The sequence below is a fragment of the Doryrhamphus excisus genome, linkage group LG5 (genome assembly GCF_037039965.1).
Source record: "Doryrhamphus excisus strain RoL-2023G ecotype Guam linkage group LG5, RoL_Dexc_Guam_v1.1, whole genome shotgun sequence".
Classification (NCBI taxonomy): Eukaryota; Metazoa; Chordata; class Actinopteri; order Syngnathiformes; family Syngnathidae; genus Doryrhamphus; species Doryrhamphus excisus.
In genome coordinates, this window is record NC_136361.1 from 4,861,446 (window position 1) to 4,884,808 (window position 23,363).

Genomic DNA, 23,363 nt, shown 5'->3' on the forward strand with positions numbered 1-23,363 from the left:
GGCTGTTTGTGTAACCAATCATTGGGCTAATAGAAGATTTCAACGTGTTGCCACTTCAATCTAATTCGTCCAAGGCCTTCAGAATCCGTAGTGCTGGCCCATGTCACTTAAATGCTATTAGCAATGAAGCTGTTTTTTTAACCACTCATTGGGCTGATAGAAGATTTCAACTTCTATGTGTTGCCACGTCAATCTCATTAGTCCAAGGCCTTCAGAATCGATTGTGCAGGCCCATGTCGCTTAAAAGCCATTAGCAATGGGGCTGTTTGTTTAACCAATGGTTGGGCTGATAGAAGATTTCAATTTCTATTTGTTGCCATGTCAATCTAATTAGTCCAACGCCTTCAGAATCTGTAGTGCTGGCCCATGTCGCTATTAGGAATGCTACTTCCTGTAGCATGTAGCATTACTGACACCTAGTGACCAGTGTCGAATACCACATATCATCCCATTGTTACATGGATACCTCTGTAAACATGCTAAGCGTTGTTTTTAATAGCATCATAGCAACAAACCATCTGTAACGACAATTAGAGTCGCTCTTTTGATGCGGGGGAACATCTGTTAATTTGTGTCCTGGCTTGTCCATACCTTTTTTTTTTGAAAACCCGCTTGGGAGTTGCTGTCGTGCGGGTCCAGGTGTACAGGTCGGCATGCGTATGTGGCTGATTGCTAATTAGCAAGTGTCCGTTTGCTCACTTTTATGCGTGTACTGTGACCCTGCTAACAGGGAAAAGAAGTTTTTGAAATACTTCTGACGGGCATAACTTTGACTTTGAGTATTTGGATTGTATGCTCGGAAGATAGTAGTCATATTTTTTTGCCGAAACAAAATAGTTTACAGTAGGAAAAGTGTCTAGTTTTGTGGTTGGAAAAGCTACGGCTTTAAAGCTGCAGTGGTGCGCCGTCAACGCCAGCTATACCTTTTCTGCTGGCCTAAACACAAAGTTCAATTTGTGTATTTGTTCCATGAAATTGTAATAATATACTCCCAACAGTCTATCTCCATTTGGTTGGATTTTTTTGGGCTGATAAAAGATTTCAATTTCTATCTGTTGCCAAGTCAATCTAATTAGTAAGGCCTTCAGAATCAATAGTGCTGGCCCATGTCACTTAAACACTATTAGCAATGGGGCTGTTTTTTTAACCGCTCATTGGGCTGATAGAAGATTTCAACTTCTATCTGTTGCCACGTCAGTCTAATTAGACCGAGGCCTTCAGAATCAATTGTGCTGGCCCGTGTCGCTTAAATGCTATCAGTAATGGAGCTGTTTGTGTAACCAATCATTGGGCTGAGAGATGATTTCAAGTGCAATGTGTTTCCACTTCAATCTATTTACTCCAAGGCCTTCAGAATCCATAGTGCTGGCCCATGTCACTTAAATGCTATTAGTAATGGGGCTGTTAATGTAACCAATCATTGGACGGATAGAAGATTTCAACTTCTATGTTTTGCCACTTCAATCTAATTACTCCAAGGCCTTCAGAATCAGTAGTGCTGGCCCATGTCGCTTAAACGCTATTAGGAATGGGGTTGTTTGTGTAACCAATCATTGGGCTGATAGAAGATTTCAACTTCTATGTGTTGCCACTTCAATCTAATTCGTCCAAGGCCTTCAGAATCACTATTGCTGGCCCATGTCACTGAAACGTTATTAGTAATGGGGTTGTTTGTGTAACCAATCATTGGGTTGATAGAAGATTTCAACTTCTATGGTTTGCTACTTCAATCTAATTAGTCCAAGGCCTTCAGAATCACTATTGCTGGCCCATGTCACTGAAACGTTATTAGCAATGGGGTTGTTTGTGTAACCAATCATTGGGTTGATAGAAGATTTCAACTTCTATGGTTTGCTACTTCAATCTAATTAGTCCAAGGCCTTCAGAATCACTATTGCTGGCCCATGTCACTGAAACGTTATTAGCAATGGGGTTGTTTGTGTAACCAATCATTGGGTTGATAGAAGATTTCAACTTCTATGGTTTGCTACTTCAATCTAATTAGTCCAAGGCCTTCAGAATCACTATTGCTGGCCCATGTCACTGAAACGTTATTAGTAATGGGGTTGTTTGTGTAACCAATCATTGGGTTGATAGAAGATTTCAACTTCTATGGTTTGCTACTTCATTCTAATTAGTCCAAGGCCTTCAGAATCACTATTGCTGGCCCATGTCACTGAAACGTTATTAGCAATGGGGTTGTTTGTGTAACCAATCATTGGGTTGATAGAAGATTTCAACTTCTATGGTTTGCTACTTCAATCTAATTAGTCCAAGGCCTTCAGAATCACTATTGCTGGCCCATGTCACTGAAACGTTATTAGCAATGGGGTTGTTTGTGTAACCAATCATTGGGTTGATAGAAGATTTCAACTTCTATGGTTTGCTACTTCAATCTAATTAGTCCAAGGCCTTCAGAATCACTATTGCTGGCCCATGTCACTGAAACGTTATTAGCAATGGGGTTGTTTGTGTAACCAATCATTGGGTTGATAGAAGATTTCAACTTCTACGTGTTGCCACGTCAATCTAATTAGTCCGAGTCCTTCAGAATCAGTCGTGCTGGCCCATGTAGCTTAAATGCTATTAGCAATGGGTTGTTTCTTTAACCAATCATATTTTAGATTTGCCTACAATAATAGCAAAACACAGCCAAGTTTGTCAGGCTACAGAGTGTGTACTGATTTGTACACAAGAACACCAACAATGGCTGACACATTTGTTATTTTTGGTGCATGTCGGTCAGTGAATGTTGTAAAAACTCCACTGGAGATCAGAAAATAATCACAAACACGGACCTATATATGAATAAAAATTAAAAACTAGGTCAGTGCTTTCCAGGGGGGTATGAATACAATTCGGTGAAATACCCCTGCATCTGCTGACTACGATTTCCAAAATATATAAATAAAAATCAAATAAAAAAACAGACTGCTTCTAGCAGAAAGTGCAGATGGAGCGACCCCCCCCCCCCCCGAAGCTTGAGAAGAAGTCGGTCTGTACCTCAGTGCAGCTACTGGCACTTGACAACTTTCACTGTTCATGACCACGGTCCAGGAATAAAAAGCCCCCGGGTCCCCCAAAGATGAGCGGTCTGTGCTGTCAAGAGTGCAGACTTGACAGCGTTACGCTACTGTCATTAAATAATGATGGCGGTGTTGTTGTTGGTCTGCCAAAGAATGTTTTTGACCCCTTTTATTCATGCCTGCTTGTTGAACACGTTCTCATTGTGTCGACTGTGAATAATGCATTTATGCAAATAAGTTGAAGCTAATATATTAAAACCCCTTTCTTGTATAGTTGTGGTAGTCAGGGGGGCCAGCAACGTCTTCTCTACTGGCCTAAACATTGCAAGACTGACCTCCATTTACAAATTTGATTCTAGTATTTGATCCGTGAAATTGTATTCATGTTTCCGAACAGGTTATTACGTATCTTCATACCGTAGCATGTACTGTATTTTTTTTGGATAATCAGATTTTAGCTTCCACCATGTTAAGCTAATCTTCCCAAGGCCTTCAGTATCAGTAGTGCTGGCCCATGTCACTTCAGCAGGACTATTGTTATTTTAATCAGATTTCAAATTCAAACAGAACCAGCTAGCATTCCTACAAAAACATCAGTATTTTTATTCTAATTGGTTGATCATAGGGGCTGCACGGTGGCCGAGTGGTTAGCTAGGAGACCCGAGTTCAGTCCCACCCTCGGCCATCTCTGTGTGGAGTTTGTATGTTTGTGTTTCCTCCCACATTCCAAAAACAAAATATGCTAGGTTAATTGTTGATTCCAAATTGTCCATAGGTATGAATGTGAGTGTGAATGGTTGTTTGTCTATATGTGCCCTGTGATTGGCTGGCGACCAGTCCAGGGTGTACCCCGCCTCTCGCCTGAAGACAGCTGGGATAGGCTCCAGCACAACAGCGACCCTCGTGAGGATAAGCGGTAGAAAATTAATGAATGAATGCATGTTATGTGACAGGCTGCATGGTGGTTGAGTGGTTAGCACACAGGTACAGGCACACAGCTAGGAGACCCGAGTTTGATTCCACACTCAGGCATTGTGTGTGGAGTTTGCATGTACTCCGGTTTCCTCCCACATTCCAAAAACATGCTAGGTTAATTAGCGACTCCAAATTGTCCATAGGTATGAATGTGAGTGTGAATGGTTGTTTGTCTATATGTGCCCTGTGATTGGTTGGCGACCAGTCCAGGGTGTACCCCGCCTCTTGCCCGAAGACAGCTGGGATAGGCTCCATCATAACCACGACCCTCGTGAGGATAAACGAGTGTACAAAACGAATGAATGAATGAATGTTATGTGACAGGCTGCACGGTGGACGAGTGGTTAGCACACAGATACAGCAACACAGCTAAGAGACCCGAGTTCGATTCCACCCTTGGGCAGTTTGCATGTACTCCGGTTTCCTCCCACATTCCAAAAACATGCTAGGTTAATTAGCGACTCCAAATTGTCCATAGGTATGAATGTGAGTGTGAATGGTTGTTTGTCTATATGTGCCCTGTGATTGGCTCCAGCAACCCTCATGAGGATAAGTGGTAGAAAATGAATGAATGGTTGATCATAGCAAAACTGTCTAAGTAAAAGAAATATTTTTCCAGATTGTTACGGAACTGTTTCAGATGATTTTGGAGTGGCGAGTTGTTCGATTTCCGCTCGTTACATTTGGATGAGTGTCAAATTTGCTAGCACCGCCGATCACTGGTGCGAATGAATTCGAAGATGAATTGGTCAGTGAGTATCTTGTGCGTCAGTCGTTTTTGTAAGTGCCTGTGAGTGGTCGCCTTCCAACCGGAAGGTTGCTGGTTCAGTCCAAGTACCCTTAGCCAAGATAGACCCAGTTGCTTCTGGTAGTCAATGTAATTTATTATTATCATTATTTTTTTTAAACAATACTGGCCTATAAAGTGTCTGCCAAAAAAATTCCGGACGTTTAAGTCCCCCATTTTGCTTGATGTACCAAACAGATTTGAGTCTCCCACCAATGTGAAATCATTTCAACAGCGGCTAACACCCGCCGTGGCTCAACTTGATCCATCCCCTGCTTGCTATATCCCTACATCCATGTCATTTACCTGACTCAGTGTCAATAAGACAGCCATTTCCCCTTTGCCTTCCATTTCTCTCTTCATTCTATCTCCTCCTATTTGGTTTTCCTTTCGTTTATTGTGCACAAAACTATCTGTCGGTTGCTCTCAGGGGGGGAACGGATGACATTTACGCTCGGATATTGTAGCCATTTACTTGACCCAAAGTGCCTAAACATACAGAACCCTTCTTTGCACTTGAGACGCAGGCAAATATCAAGGAGATATCGTTGAACACTTACCTGTCTGAATGTATCAGAATCAAATCCCCGGAAGCATAGATGTAGTAATATTCGGGAATTCTTTGTCGTTGTACTGCACTGTGTACATGAACAAGATTAACAATTCAAATCCCGGCAAAGGCAACATGTTTGGAATATCGGATATTCAGCAATGAGATCGGGAGCTTGGTGAACTTGCTTATTGGACTCATGTTAATTAGCCTAGTCAGAAAATTAATTGCCACAAATATGTCTTTGGTTTTTGTACATTCAGTACCTAACTAGTCCAATGCCCAAACAATCTTTAGAAGTAATCCTCAAATCATCCTTAATAACGTATATTCCGGACTATATTTTTTCCCTATACTGCACTGTGTACACAAACAAGATGAACAATTCAAATCCCGGCAAAGGAAACATGTTTGGAATATCGGAACAAGTCAATTCCAACTGAAAGATCAGGAAAAAGAATAGCGTTTGGTAAAATAATAGCCTTTATAAACTGTCAATCAGTATTGACTTTCAGAACAGTTTATGCGAACCCAATTAAAATCTGGGCTTAAGTATGTTTTTTTCTACGTAAATATGCAATTTTGACTTATACTCCGACTTATAGTCCAGAAAATACGGTAAATATATAATTTGACATGTTTAAAAATGTTTACGCATACTGCATAGACCACTAGGCTACTGACAGGGAATGGAGGAGTCAATGAATTCAGCAATGAGATCGGGAGCTCGGTGAACTTGCTTATTGGACTCACTGGTTTATTATGTTAATTAGCTTAGTCAGAAAATTTATTGCCACAAATATGTCTTTGGTTTTTGTACATTCAGCACCTAACTAGTCCAATGCCCAAACAATCTTTAGAAGTAATCCTCAAATCATCCTTAATAACGTATATTCTGGACTATATTTTGTCAAGAGGACGTAATGTCTGTTCTGGTGAAGTATTTTGTAAAATAAATTACCCGCAAAAAATGCAACTTATACTCCAGTGTGACATTTGGTCAAAGTCTGCCCTGATTTGCGACTCGAATTGATTGTAGTCAACGGCGAGTGGTTAGCATGTCGGCCACAAAGTCAGTAGATCGGGAAAACCTGTGTTTGAATCTCGTTTTTTTTACTCCCACATTCCAAAAACATATTCGGTTTAATTATCCATAGGTATGATTGTCAATATGTGCCCTGTCACTGGCTAGCGACTTCTCGCCCAAAGCAGCTGGGATAGACTCCGGCATAAGTTAAGACAGAATAGAAAACAGTCAGTCTCTTGTGTTTGATGGATACAAATAACAAATAGCAGCAATAAAATTGCATACTAATACAGATAGACAAGAGTTCACAGATAGAAAAATAATAATAATAATAATTAAATGCAATAATTAAATGCATGCTAAATATTTAATGACATTTTTCATACAAAGTCCAACAAATGCGGTGATGTAAGACTTAAGAAAGCAAGACAAATGTAAATACTGCTGAGTAGAAAGGATACTACCTAAATTCTACTCATTGATTTGCGACTTGAATTGATTGTAGTCAGCGGTCCGCGCAACGGCGAGTGGTTAGCATGTCGGCTACAAAGTCAGTAGATCGGGAAAACCCGGGTTTGAATCTCCACTTGTTTACTCCAGCATTCCAAAAACATGCATGTTCGGTTTAATTATCCGTAGGTATTATTGTCTATATGTGCCCTGTCGTTGGCTAGCGACTTCTCGCCCAAAGCAGCTGGGATAGACTCCGGCATAAGTTAAGACAGAATAGAAAACAGCCAGTCTCTTGTGTTTGATGGATACAAATAACAAATAGCAGCAATAAAATTGCATACTAATACAGATAGACAAGAGTTCACAGATAGAAAAATAATAATAATAATAATAATTAAATGCAATAATTAAATGCATGCTAAATATTTAATGACATTTTTCATACAAAGTCCAACAAATGCGGTGATGTAAGACTTAAGAAAACAAGACAAATGTAAATACTGCTGAGTAGAAAGGATACTACCTAAATTCTACTCATTGATTTGCGACTCAAATTGATTGTAGTCAGCGGTCCGCGCAACGGCGAGTGGTTAGCATGTTGGCTACAAAGTCAGTAGATCGGGAAAACCCGGATTTGAATCTTGTTTTTTTTACTCCCACATTCCAAAAACATGCATATTCGGTTTGATGGATACAAATAACAAATAGCAGCAATAAAATTGCATGCTAATACAGATAGACAAGAGTTGACAGATAGAAAAATAATAATAATAATAATTAAATGCAATAACTAAATGCATGCTAAATATTTAATGACCTTTTTCATACAAAGTCCAACAAATGTGGTGATGTAAGACTTAGTAGGACTTAGTAGACTGAGTAGAAAGGATACTACCTAAATTCTACTCATCCTTCCCTAAGGCAACACTACACCACATGACGTTTGTATCATATTTGTCAATGTCCTTGGTCCAAGTCCGTGTTCATATCTTAGCTGATTAAATCTTATATTCCAAAATAGACTCCAAGGTAGTACATGTATAATTTAAATAAAATATGTGTGGTAAATCCCAAATGACTGTGCCGGAGACCTCATTACTTTGTGTGGGTTGGTCAAAACAGGCACTTCCTATCTCCATGAAGGACACTGCAGACTATTTCTCACACACAAACACATTATTGAGCTTCGGTGAGCTTTTGTATACATTTATTTCTTACTCCGCCGGTGCACTTTTGACACGGAGTAATATGTCCAAACAGCCGACTGGCCGTGCACACACAGAAAAAACGATGCAAACAATTGTCTCCCTGCAAAATCGGAAATCTCACACATTGGTGCACACAACATGACGGGCCAAGACAGACGCTGTTGACTCCATCTGCTTGGTCTGACAGACCACATTTCACTCCACATGGAGCCTAATATACTGGAAGAGATGTTTTGTTGCTTTGTGTGTTTACTGAAAATCTGAAAAATTTGGTAGTGACTTGAATCTTCTTGCCAACGGTTCCTCCCCACTAGTGACTGCTACGAATTATTAACCATAAATCAGAGGTGTGTACTTTCGACTTGTCTTGATACATCGTCAAGGACTTGCGACTCGACTTGGACTTTTGTGAACTTACACAAAAATCCTACTATATGCTAGTGTCCGCACTCTTTTTCTGTGACTTGTAAGGACTCAAATTTAATTTAAGACTTGACTTGTCTGGTCTTGACTTGACACTTACTTGAGACTTCTACCAGTTCCGCATGCCAGATTGTTCCGAGAGTTCAGTTTATAACTTTTGCAGAAGAATCCTAAAAACACCAAGTTTTTTTTTTCCAGAAGGCCACGAAAATTATTGCCATAAATATATAGACCACTGCATAGACCACTAGGCTACTGACAGGGAATGGAGGAGTCAATGAATTCAGCAATGAGATCGGGAGCTTGGTGAACTTGCTTATTGGACTTGCTGGTTTATTATGTTAATTAGCCTAGTCAGAAAATTAATTGCCACAAATAATTAATTAATTAATTGCCACGTCCTCTTGACAAAATATAGTCCAGAATATACATTATTAAGGATGATTTGAGGATTACTTCTAAAGATTGTTTGGGCATTGGACTAGTTAGGTGCTGAATGTACAAAAACCAAAGACATAGTTGTGGCAATTAATTTTCTGACTAAGCTAATTAACATAATAAACCAGTGAGTCCAATAAGCAGGTTCACCGAGCTCCCGATCTCATTGCTGAATTCATTGACTCCTCCATTCCCTGTCAGTAGCCTAGTGTATTGTATTATGGTATTGGTGAACTTGCTTATTAGACTCGCTGGTTTATTATGTTAATTAGCCTAGTCAGAAAATTAATTGACACAAATATGTCTTTGGTTTTTGTACATTCAGCACCTAACTAGTCCAATGCCTAAACAATCCATTCCCTGTGAAGAGACTGGAGAGTAGTTCAATCCTCAAATCATCCTGAATACCGTATATCCAGGACTATAAATCCCATTTTTTCCCTACATTGGTTGGTCCCTCGACTTATAATCAGGTGCGACTTACACAGAACAAACAACAACAGCAACCTCAAATATCATTATTTTGTCTCATATTACATTTGTGAGAAGTTATTACGTACTTTCCCACATATGTAATAATTTCCTGCAAATGTAATAGTTATTACCTTTACAGGAAATTCAGTATTACGTTTGCAGTAGGCAAATTTTATAACGTTTGTGGGAAATTTATTACATTTGCGGGAAGTTATTATGTTTACAGTTTTTCACTTTCCCACATATGTAATAATTTCCTGCAAATGTAATAGTTATTACCTTTACAGGAAATTCAGTATTACGTCTGCAGTAGGCAAATTTTATTACATTTGTGGGAAATTTAGTACATTTGCGGGATTATTACATCCAAAGTTGCAGATTTCTATTACGTTTGTGGGAAGTTATTACGTTTGCGGGTGTAACAAACCAGTTTAACATTATCCCTAATTCCCGACTTCATATACATTTTTTTGTCTCCCTTGGTCATCATATGGTTTTTGTCTCCGCAGCAAAATGCGACGAGCCTCTGGCTTCTCCTTTGCCGCACACAGCCTTCACCAGCTCATCTGTCTTCTCAAACGGATATGCACCCGGCTACGCCAAGCTCAACAGGAGAGGAGGTAAGACTCTCTTGTTGCTTATGCAATTAATATTTACACACCACGTTTGGCTTTTAAGTGGAAAGAAAATGAACGGGAGCTCATTAGCACCAGGGTTCTATCTTCTTGCTTTGGTTCATCCAAACTCCTCCGGGATGAGTGCAAGTTTAAGTACAGTACGATTGGTCACAGGGGGATTGTCGCACCAGACGCAAACAATAACACTAACAATGTGCTTAAGATATTAGCTAAAGAATTGACTTACTCGTAAAAAATGATGGATCCACTCTATTCAATGAAGAGAGGTTAAATGGAGAAATTTTGATGGAGTTTTCCATCATTTTTGGTAATGTAATGGTTTAATTTCATTTGAACATGCATCAGATTGCAATTGAATGCATCACATAATCAGTTCACAGTTCCACATGTCCAAAAGGAGTAGGTAGAAGCAAAGCTTATTAAATCCTACCCCTCCATCTGGTACTTTTACAATCAGTAACTGTTACATTTGATCACTTCCTGCTTTCCATAATACAGTTTAAGGGTTTTTTGAGCCACTGCCTCGTGGAGTGCAGTGGCTCAAACTGCCTCCCAAGTTCCCAAACTCGCGGTGGCCCATAACGACGGCAAAAATTGAGTTTGGCGACAAGAAAAAAAAAAAATGTAAGTCTTCGTCCACTAAGTGGAACCAAATGTCACAAACATTCCGGCGATTGTAATCCATTGGAATGTAATGGCGTGAGCCAAGTTGCGCCAATGATGCTAGGAGTCCACTGGGCCCGCGCCAGTTGGTGCCACTTCACGCCAATGAAATTTACTGTGGCACTTAGTGTCACCAATAAGGTGCCTAGTGGCGTGCAGTGGCTCAAACTGCCTCCCAAGTGGCCCGTAATAAAGGCAAAAATTTTGTTTAGCGGCAAGAAAATTTCAAAATGTTTTTAAAATCTTCGTCCACTAAGTGAAAACAAGTGGAACAAACATTCCGGCGATTGAAATTCATTGGAATGTAATGGCTCGAGCCAAGTTGCGCCAATGATGCTAAGAGTCCACTGGGCCCGCGCCAGTTGGTACCAGTTGGCGGCAAAGATTATGGCGGCACATAGTGGCTCGCTGTGGCGCCGAATTATGTTCGCTCGGAATGTTGTCGTTATTCGGCTCTAGCGTAAGAAAGTTATGCTAAGAGTCCACTGGGCCGGCGCCAGTTGGTGCCAGTTCACGCCAATGCAATTTGCTGTGGCGCCTAGTATCACCAATAAGGTGCCTAGTGGCGTGCAGTGGCTCAAACTGCCTCCCACGTGGCTCGCAGTGGCCTGTAATGACGGCAAAAATGTAGTTTGGTGGCAAGAAAATTTCAAAATGTTTTTAAAATCTTTGTCCACTAAGTGGAACCAAGTGGAACAAACATTCCAGCGATTGGAATCCACTGGAATGTAATGGCTCGAGCCAAGTTGCGCCAATGATGCTAGGAGTCCACTGGGCCCGCGCCAGTTGGTGCCAGTTCACGCCAGTTCACGCCAATGCAATTTACTGTGGCGCCTAGTGTCACCAATAAGGTGCCTAGTGGCGTGCAGTGGCTCAAACTGCCTCCCAGGTGGCTCGCTGTGGCCCGTAACAACAGTTTGGCGGCAAGAAAATTTCAAAATGTTTTTAAAATCTTCGTCTACCAAGTGGAACCAAGTGGAACAAACATTCCAGCGATTGGAATCCATTGGAATGTAATGGCTCGAGCCAAGTTGTGCCAATGATGCTAGGAAACCACTGGGCCGGTGCCAGTTGGTGCCACTACGTAGAGAGCCACTACACGCCAATCATATAATCATTACCGCAAACTGGCACTAACTGAACTGGCACCAACTGGCACCGGCCCAGTGGATTCTTAGCATTAGAACTACATTACCACACCAGTACACATTATCGGCCACCTTAAAAATGTTTTAAAAAATGAGCATGGCGAAATCTGTTTCAAGGTTTACCGCCTCCTTGAATAGTTTGAAAAGGATGCGGAAAGGAATCTTATTAAATCAACAGACTTCTTAAAAAAAAAAGACATTTGAGATCTACTGGTTCAAAAACACACCAGTCTTCCCGGTTCAATTATATGGTGGACACTGAAAAATGAGATCATTACCCGTGATGATGGTGTCTGGACATGGCCATGGGGTAAAGCCTGGAATGTCCTAATTTCTGCAAGGCCATATGAAAGATTTTCTACAGTCCACTCATACTTCATGCATGCTACAAAAAAAAAATAAAAATGCTCTAAAAGATCACATATCTGCAGATACTAGGAGAGGGGGGGCTCTCCAAGGAGCACTGCCCAGCTCGGCACAAAATCAATGATACACACTGCTTTTATTAGGCTGGGCTTGTGGAGCCTGACAGCCATTAACACCAAATTCTGGACCCTCATACATTAGCCCTCCCCCACACATACTCCTTAGGTTGTCTTATGTCGGGGAGGTCTGATTAAAAACACAGAATTTCTTAGAAACCAGCTCCCTTTTCATAGACTGTCTTTGATATCATCTTAAAATGAGTTTTCCAAAAAAAACACATCTTGAAAGAGAGGAGTTATGTAATGTAATATTAAACAATATGCTTAATTTTGGCCTCTAAACCAAAATTATTGATCCCTTTCATATGCAACCAGTCTTATTTATAGATATTATTTACCTCTGCAAAAGTCATAATGTCATAATGTCATAATGTCAGACCTTTTTGCGATGCCAGACTGAGGGCTAAGCTATCAAGTCAGGCTCATGCTAAAGCTAGTGGGGGCAAAAAGCCACGTGGTGGCCCACTGTTAGCTCAGTAAACGATTTTGACTGGTATTTCAAAGCATTGATGTCAGTTTTGGATGTTAACCAAAAAATATGCAAACCGGTGCATACGCTAACCGAGGTTCCACTTTAACAGGGGTTCCTATGTTTTAACATGCTAATAAGCTAACATAGGTTTTGTGACAAAAGTACATTAAGAGGACAGTGCAATTAATGCAGTGTATTAATAACACAAATCTATTAATATGCAAATATAAGCAAAATCGATGTCAATTTTGGATAATCAAAAAATATGCAAACCGGGGCATACGCTAACCAAGGTTCCACTGTAATAGGCTGCTAACACGGACATTTTGCGACAGAAATACATTAACATATGCCGTGTATTATTAACACAAGACAATGTATGCAAACTGAGGCAAAATTTAGCCTTGAATTTTTGACCTGCTAACCGGGGTGTACCCTAACAGAGGTTTTGTGACTAAGGTACATTTAGAAGACAGTACACTTCACACAGTGTATTAATAACACAAATCTATTCATACACAAATGTAGGCAAAATTTATGTAAATTTTGGATGTTAACCAAAAAATGTGCAAACCGGGGCATACGCTAACTGAGGTTCCACTGTAATAGGCTGCTAACAAGGACATTTTGTGACAGAAATACAATAACATATGCCATGTATTATTAACATAAGTCAATGTATGCAAACTGAGGCAAAATTTTGCCTTAAATTTTTGACCTGCTAACCGGGGTGTACCCTAACAGAGGTTCCTAAGTTTTAGCATGCTAATAAGCTAACACATAGATTTAAGATGTATTAATGTATTAATAACAAATCTTTTAATACGCAAATATAGGCAAAATTTATGTCAATTTTAGATGTTAGCCAAAAACAGGGGTGTACCCTAACAGAGGTTTTGTGACAAAAGCACATTAAGAAGACAGTACAATTCACACAGTGTATTAATAACACAAATCTATTAATACACAAATCTAGGCAAAATCGACTTCAATTTTGGACATTAACCAAAAAACATGCAACCCGGGGCATACGCTAACCGAGGTTCCACTGTAATAAGCTGCTAACATGGACATTTTGTGTCAGAAATACATTAACATATACCGTGTATTAATAACACAAGACAATGTATGCAAACGGAGGCAAAATTTAGCCTTAAACTTTTGACCTGCTAACCAAGGTGTACCCTAACAGAGGTTTTGTGACAAAAGTACATGAAGAATACAGTACAATTCACACAGTGTATTAATAACACAAATCTATTAATACGCAAATCCAGGCAAAATCAACGAAAATTTTGGATGTTAACCAAAAAACATGCAAACTGGGGCATACGCTAACCAAGGATCCACTGTAATAAGCTGCTAACTGTCACGAAGCGGCATGTCTATGTTGCGGTGCGACCCCAGGATGCAGAGAGCAGGACCAATTGCAGGTAAATATATTTATTTTGAGCAATAATTGCAGCGAAAGGAAAAAGCAACTCAACTGGCTGACGGACAAACTAACAATAATCCCACAAAGGGGGATGCACACACCTGAACTAAATACAAACACAAATTAGGGACAGGTGTGAATGATTAAGGCAGCCAAGGATGACAGGGCAAAACAGGAAGTTAAATACAAAATAAGAGTTCAAAACGGAGACCAAAACCTAGACCGGAAACTCAAACATAAACTGTCACGTGCAAACCCACACAGGGCGTGACAGTACACCCCCCTCAAGGACGGATCCCAGACGTCCGAAACAGTTCAGAGGGAAGGGTGGTGGGGGGACCGGAGGTGGGTCGCCGACGGGACCCTTCAGGGGGCCGGCCGGGGCGGCAGGCCCGGCGGAGCCAGCAAGACCCCTCCACGTGACGGAGGGAATGGTTGGGTCGGTAAACCCCCTCCGGGGGAAGCCCTCAACCAAGAGCGAGGTAGGCATCCTCAGGGGGGCGCCCTGGGTGTACCCTAACAGAGGTTTTGTGACAAAAGTACATTAAGAAGACAGTACAATTCACACAGTGTATTAATAACACAAATCTATTAATACGCAAATATAGACAAAATTGATGTAAATTTTTGACGCTAACCAAAAAAACATGCAAACCGGGGCATATGCTAACCGAGGTTCCACTGTAATAGGCTGCTAACAAGGACATTTTGTGACAGAAATACATTAAAATATGCCGTGCATTAATAACACAAGACAATGTATGCAAACAGAGGCTAAATTTAGCCCTAAATTTTTGATCCGCCAACCCTAATGGAGGTTTTGTGACAAAAGTACATTAAGAAGTCAGTACAATTCACACAGTGTATTAATAACACAAATCAACGTAAATCAGAATCAACGTAAATTTTGGATGTTAACCAAAAAACATGCAAACTGGGGCATATGCTAAACAAGGTTCCACTGTAATAAGCTGCTGACAAAGACATTTTGTGACAGAAATACATTAACATATGCCGTATATTAATAACACAAGGCAATGTATGCAAACGGAGGGAAAATTTAGCCCTAAATTTTTGATCCGCCAACCCTAATGGAGGTTTTGTGACAAAAGTACATTAAGAAGTCAGTACAATTCACACAGTGTATTAATAACACAAATCTATTAATATGCAAATCTGGGCAAAATGAACAAAAATTTTGGATGTTAACCAAAAAAGCATGCAAACCGGGGCATACGCTAACCAAGGTTCCACTGTAATAAGCTGCTAACAAGGACAATTTGCAACAGAAATACAATAACATGTGCACTATATTAATAACACAAGACAATGTATGTAAACTGAGGCAAAATGTCGCCTTAAATTTTGGACCTGCCAACCCTAACAGAGGTTTTGTGACAAAAGTACATTAAGAAGACACTACAATTCCCACAGTGTATTCATAACACAAATCTACTAATACGCAAATCTAGGCATTGGATGTTAACCAAAAAACATGCAAACCGGGGCATACGCTAACCAAGGTTCCACTGTGATAGGCTGCTAACAAGGACATTTTGTGACATAAATACATTAATATATGCCATATATTAATAACACAAGACAATGTATGCAAAAAATTTAGCCTTAACATTTTGACCTGCTAACCTTAACAGAGGTTTTGTGACAAAAGTACATTAAGAAGACACTACAATTCACACAGTGTATTAATAACACAAATCTACTAATACGCAAATCTAGGCATAGGATGTTAACCAAAAAACATGCAAACCGGGGCATACACTAACCAAGGTTCCACTGTGATAGGCTGCTAACAAGGACATTTTGTGACATAAATACATTAATATATGCCATATATTAATAACACAAGACAATGTATGCAAAAAATTTAGCCTTAACATTTTGACCTGCTAACCTTAACAGAGGTTTTGTGACAAAAGTACATTAAGAAGACACTACAATTCACACAGTGTATTAATAACACAAATCTACTAATACGCAAATCTAGGCATAGGATGTTAACCAAAAAACATGCAAACCGGGGCATACACTAACCAAGGTTCCACTGTGATAGGCTGCTAACAAGGACATTTTGTGACATAAATACATTAATATATGCCATATATTAATAACACAAGACAATGTATGCAAAAAATTTTGCCTTAAAATTTTGACCTGCTAGCCTTAACAGAGGTTTTGTGACAAAAGTACATTAAGAAGACACTACAATTCACACAGTGTATTAATAACACAAATCTACTAATACGCAAATCTAGGCATTGGATGTTAACCAAAAAACATGCAAACCGGGGCATACACTAACCAAGGTTCCACTGTGATAGGCTGCTAACAAGGACATTTTGTGACATAAATACATTAATATATGCCATATATTAATAACACAAGACAATGTATGCAAAAAATTTAGCCTTAAAATTTTGACCTGCTAGCCTTAACAGAGGTTTTGTGACAAAAGTACATTAAGAAGACACTACAATTCACACAGTGTATTAATAACACAAATCTACTAATCCGCAAATCTAGGCATTGGATGTTAACCGAAATTTTTATCCTAATCATATTCTATATAAGTAAAAACCCTAAAGTCCAATTCGGAATTGGACCATGGTGACATGTACTGCATATTATTAGGACTCCCAGCACAAGGTATCTCGTAGAAGACATCGAAAAGAGAAAGATGTGTGTTCTCGTCTCACATAAGGAAAAGTCGGAAAAAACTCGGAAAAAGTGCAGTTTTCAGTGAGGCTACTTGGTGTCATGCCAGAAAAGTTTTCTGATATAAAATGATGGGTTCAATACCGGGATCGGCACATGATGGCTTAGTCTGACATAAATGAGAGGTGATGGAATGAGGGAATGCTGTAGTGGAAGGGCGGAATGGGGGGAGTGGGAGAGACACTTGCTAGAGGCTAAAGACTAAATTAGGACAGTTGGGATAGACTGCGGTAAAATGGATGTAGATTATCGTTTTTTAAGTGTTTGTTAAGTGTGTTTACATCACAAAAAAACATCATAAAATTCGTCCGGATGTGAGATTATGGCTGCTAATCTATTTGACATTGATATTTTTCCTCATTTTCCTGTGCATGGTTATTATTTGCAAAAGTTCTACATTCCGAATCCGATCTCGGAGGTCATTACAGAGATTTTCTCGACTCCTTTTTTCCAAGTTTTGCTGAAAATATATTGAAATGAGCGACACGGCACAGTGCTGTCACTTCTCAGCAATTATCCACATCCCTCTTCTTTCTCTCGCCGCGTCCGTCTCACAAAGTTGTTTGATGTCCCGAGCCATCATCCGTCCATAATGGCGGGGCCGCTTCCTAATTAAATGACTTGCGTCTTCATGTGCTCCATGACAGAAAGATGAAGTACCGGCAGAGGGCAAAGCAGCTGTTGACTCTCTGCCGACTCTCTCATTTCTATTCATTTTCCGCCATTGACTTTGTGTTCAGAACTTTTGGGTAAACACACGCTTCAGACATTTCGCATCAGAGTTGTTAAATTATTTAAATATTCATGCTCAAAAACATACATTTTGTTGTACGTTTTGAACGCTCGCCCACACAGCATCAAAACTCTTCCAACAGCGATGGAAATATGAGACTTGCTCAGTAATATATTTGGAGAAAGATAATTTCTTGGTATTTTGTGCTTGAACGGATGTCGAACTGGACGCTGGAACACGTCCATCCATTTTCTATGCCTAGGGTTGCTGGAGTCTATCCCAGCTGACTTTGGATGAGAGGCTTGCAGATACCGAAAACCCAAAATTTTGTGTCTTAGAAAATTAGAGCCCTGTGGAACCCCTGTTATTGTCACTAATTCGTTCCAGAACTTAAACAAAACAGATTATACCGTATTTTCCAGACTATACGTATGTCGCAATTTTTTTAATAGGTTGGCTGTTCCTGCGACTTGTACTCCAGAGCGACTTATAAAAAAATTAAAATATGTGCCGTATTTTCCGTACTATTCATAAGTCGCACTTTTTTTCATAGGTTGGCTGTTCCTGCGACTTATACTCCAGAGCGACTTATAAATAAATAAAAAAATACGCAATATATTTTCCGGACTATAAGTCACACTTTTTTTCATAGGTTGGCTGTTCTTACGAATTATACTCCAGAGCGACTTAAAAATAAAAAAAAATATGTACCGTATTTTCCGGACTATAAGTCGCACTCTTTTTCATAGGTTGGCCATTCCTGCGACTTATACTCCAGAGCGACTTATGAATAAAAAAATATGTACAGTATTTTCCGGACTATAAGTCACACTTTTTTTCATAGGTTGGCTGTTCCTACGACTTACGTATACTCCAGAGCGACTTATAAATTTAAAAAAAATGTACCGTATTTTCTGGACTATAAGTCGCACTTTTTTTCATGGGTTGCCTGTTCCTGCGACTTCGAAATTTAAAAAAATATGTACTGTATTTTCCGGACTATAAGTCGCACATTTTTTCATAGGTTGGCTGTTCTTACGAATTATACTCCAGAGCGACTTATAAATAAAAAAAAATATGTACCATATTTTCCGGACTATAAGTCACACTTTTTTTCATAGGTTGGCTGTTCCTGGGACTTATACTACAGAGCGACTTATAAATTTTAAAAAAGTATGTACTGTATTTTCCGGACTATAAGTCGCACTTTTTTTTTCATAGGTTGGCTATTCCTATGACTTATACTTCAGAGCGACTTATAAATTAAAAAAAAAAAAAACGTACCGTGTTTTCCGGACTATAAGTCGCAATTTTTCATAGGTTGGCTGTTCCTGGGACTTATACTACAGAGCGACTTATAAATTTTAAAAATGTATGTACTGTATTTTCCGGACTATAAGTCGCACTTTTTTTTCATAGGTTGGCTATTCCTATGACTTATACTTCAGAGCGACTTATAAATTAAAAAAAAATATATGTACCGTATTTTCCGGACGATAAGTCACACTTTTTTTCATAGGTTGGCTGTTTCTGCGACTTATACTTCAGAGCGACTTATAAATAAAAAAAAAAATATGTACTGTATTTTCCGGACTATAAGTCGCACTTTTTTTCATAGGTTGGCTGTTCCTGGGACTTATACTCCAGAGCGACTTATAAATAAACACCTTTTCTGTTCATGTTTATTTTTTGTGTAGCTGAATAAGCATTGTGTTAGCATATCTTACACTTATTCAGCCTGTTCTCTATTCTTTTATTATTGTTAGAACTTGCCTTCCAAGATGACGTAATGTCTGTTTTGGTCAAGTACTTTGTAAAATAAATTACCTGCAAAAAATGCGACTTATACTCCAGTACTCCAGTGTGACTTACGTATGTTTTTTTCTACCAGAAAATGTTCTAGTCCAGCAAATTTGGTATACATAATTTCACAGAAAGCTACAAGAGGGCACTGTAGACCGATATTTCCTACGCCTTAACAATTCAATATTTAAACAGTAGACGTTAAAAATTTGCAGCTGAAAACAGTGAGAAATTTGTTAGGGACTGACGTAAAACGGTTATTGTACTAACACTGGACACCTTTTCTGTTTATGTTTATTTGTAAAACAAAAAATGCAACTTATACTCCAGTGTGACTTATGTATGTTTTTTTTATACGTAATTCTGAATTTTTGGCCATGTCCGACTTGTACTCCGGAGCAACTTATAGTCCAGAAAGACCCGTGACCCACCAGTTGAGAATGACTGAACCGCATCATCAATATTTTCCCGAGAACTATATCGTACTAGTCTGAACTGTGTTTGCCCTCCCGACTGAACAAACATATCCCCATCCTTCAACCTTCTGGGAGCATTTCTATGTGATTTGTTTGTGTTAGCAAGCGCTGTGGTCATTTGTCTCTCACACCACAACAACAGAGGAGGGGACTCGGCTAACAAGAAAATGAACAAAGGCGAGCAAAGCCGGTAGTGAGACACGCTGAGGCAGTGGAACGCCGTTTGATTCCGGTTCAAAGAAACCAAAGGGAGCTGTCATAGCTTTCCTTGTGGTGTGCTCTAACGACATAGCCCAAAGTTCTTGAATGCTGGGAATTGAGATGTGATGGTTTTATGTCTTGACAGAGGCAGACGTATTTGGGAACAGTCGCCTGCAGTTTCGTCGTTTTCTAACATCACATGCTCAGAGAGTCACTGTGCCCTGCGTGACGTTTACAGACTAAGAACTTCATTCTATGTCTTTTTGAAATATTGAATCTAAAGCAATTGTGCAGTAAAATACGTCCAGGATATGTCCAGGTTCTTTGGAAAAACAATAAGAGTAAAGCCATCAAAGTCGAAGTGCTAAGTTTCGAGAGACGACTGTATTTGTAAAATCGATGTCAATTTTGGACTTAAACCAAAAAAACATGCAATCCGGGGTGTACCCTAACAAAGGTTCCTATGTTTTAGCATGCTAATAAGCTAATACATAGGTTTTGTGACAAAAGTACATGAAGAATACAGTACAATTCACAAAGTGTATTAATAACATAAATCTATTGATACGCAAATATAGGCAAAAATCAATGTAAATTTTGGACTTTAACCAAAAAAACATGCAATCTAGTGTATACCCTAACAAAGGTTCCTATGTTTTAGCATGCTAATAAGCTAACACATAGGTTTTGTGACAAAGGTACATTAAGAAGACAGTACAATTCACAGTGTATTATTAATACAAATCTATTAATATGCAAATATAGGCAAAAATCAATGTACATTTTGGACTTTAACCAAAAAAACATGCATTCCATTGTGTACCCTAACATAGGTTCCTATGTTTTAGCGTACTAATGAGCTAACACATAGGTTTTGTGACAAAAGTACATTAAGAAGACAGTACAATTCACAGTGTATTAATAACACAAATCCATTAATACACAAATATAGGCAAAAATCAATGTAAATTTTGGACTTTAACCAAAAAAACATGCAATCTGGGGTGTACCCAAACAAAGGTTCCTATGTTTTAGCATGCTAATAAGCTAACACATAGGTTTCGTGACAAAAGTACATTAAGAAGACAGTACAATTCAGTGTATTAATAACACAAATCCATTTATATGCAAATATAGGCAAAAATCTATGTAAATTTTGGACTTTAACCAAAAAAACATGCAATCTGGGGTGTACCCAAACAAAGGTTCCTATGTTTTAGCATGCTAATAAGCTAACACATAGGTTTTGTGACAAAAATACATTAAGAAGACAGTACAATTCACAGTGTATTAATGACACAAATCCATTAATAAGCAAATATAGGCAAAAATCAATGTAAATTTTGGACTTTAATCAAAAAAACATGCATTCCATTGTGTACCCTAACATAGGTTCCTATGTTTTAGCGTACTAATGAGCTAACACATAGGTTTTGTGACAAAAGTACATTAAGAAGACAGTACAATTCACAGTGTATTAATAACACAAATCCATTAATACACAAATATAGGCAAAAATCAATGTAAATTTTGGACTTTAACCAAAAAAACATGCAATCTGGGGTGTACCCAAACAAAGGTTCCTATGTTTTAGCATGCTAATAAGCTAACACATAGGTTTCGTGACAAAAGTACATTAAGAAGACAGTACAATTCACAGTGTATTAATAACACAAATCCATTAATAAGCAAATATAGGCAAAAATCAATGTACAGTTTGGACTTTAACCAAAAAAACATGCAATCCGCGGTGTACCCTAACATAGGTTCCTATGTTTTAGCGTACTAATGAGCTAACACATAGGTTTCGTGACAAAAGTACATTAAGAAGACAGTACAATTCACAGTGTATTAATAACACAAATACATTAATACACAAATATAGGCAAAAATCAATGTAAATTTTGGACTTTAACCAAAAAAACATGCAATCCAGTGTGTACCCTAACATAGGTTCCTATGTTTTAGCGTACTAATGAGCTAACACATAGGTTTTGTGACAAAGGTACATTAAGAAGACAGTACATTTCACAGTGTATTAATAATACAAATCCATTAATACGCAAATATAGGCAAAAATCAATGTACATTTTGGACTTTAACCAAAAAAACATGCATTCCATTGTGTACCCTAACATAGGTTCCTATGTTTTAGCGTACTAATGAGCTAACACATAGGTTTTGTGACAAAAGTACATTAAGAAGACAGTACAATTCACAGTGTATTAATAACACAAATCCATTAATACACAAACATAGGCAAAAATCAATGTAAATTTTGGACTTTAACCAAAAAAACATGCAATCTGGGGTGTACCCAAACAAAGGTTCCTATGTTTTAGCATGCTAATAAGCTAACACATAGGTTTCGTGACAAAAGTACATTAAGAAGACAGTACAATTCACAGTGTATTAATAACACAAATCCATTTATATGCAAATATAGGCAAAAATCTATGTAAATATTGGACTTTAACCAAAAAAACATGCAATCTGGGGTGTACCCAAACAAAGGTTCCTATGTTTTAGCATGCTAATAAGCTAACACATAGGTTTTGTGACAAAAATACATTAAGAAGACAGTACAATTCACAGTGTATTAATGACACAAATCCATTAATAAGCAAATATAGGCAAAAATCAATGTAAATTTTGGACTTTAACCAAAAAAACATGCAATCCATTGTGTACCCTAACATAGATTCCTATGTTTTAGCGTACTAATGAGCTAACACATAGGTTTTGTGACAAAAGTACATTAAGAAGACAGTCCAATTCACGGTGTATTAATAACACAAGTCCATTAATACACAAATATAGGCAAAAATCAATGTAAATTTTGGACTTTAACCAAAAAAACATGCAATCCGGGGTGTACCCAAACAAAGGTTCCTATGTTTTAGCATGCTAATAAGCGAACACATAGGTTTCGTGACAAAAGATGACTGTATTTCTATCCGCACCAAAGTTCACTGAGTTCCACTCTACAAAGTTTCATAGAAATCTGTACTGCAGTTTTTGCCCTGCTTACAAATAGAAATACCAGCCAATCACCAAACAAGGTTTAAAGGTAAGGCATTTTGAAATCCGAATAGTCTAGTAAGTTATTCGCATTTTGTGGTACAGACGACCACAAAAACTGAATTTCTTCACCTTAAGTAGCTGCTCAATCGATCATATATTAAACCTCTTAAAAGTAGCCAATGTCATGT

General features: G+C 38.6%; 1 protein-coding gene across 2 annotated transcripts in view; it reads left to right on the forward strand.

The window, feature by feature from the left end:
- The window catches only part of cntnap2a (contactin associated protein 2a), a 350,688-nt gene that overhangs the window by 125,588 nt on the left and 201,737 nt on the right, over positions 1-23,363 (forward strand). For both annotated transcript variants that reach the window (XM_058059946.2, XM_058059947.2), the window contains exon 2: positions 9,871-9,981. In XM_058059946.2, the coding sequence (XP_057915929.2) occupies positions 9,871-9,981 (111 nt within the window). The remainder of the gene's footprint in view (positions 1-9,870; positions 9,982-23,363) is intronic.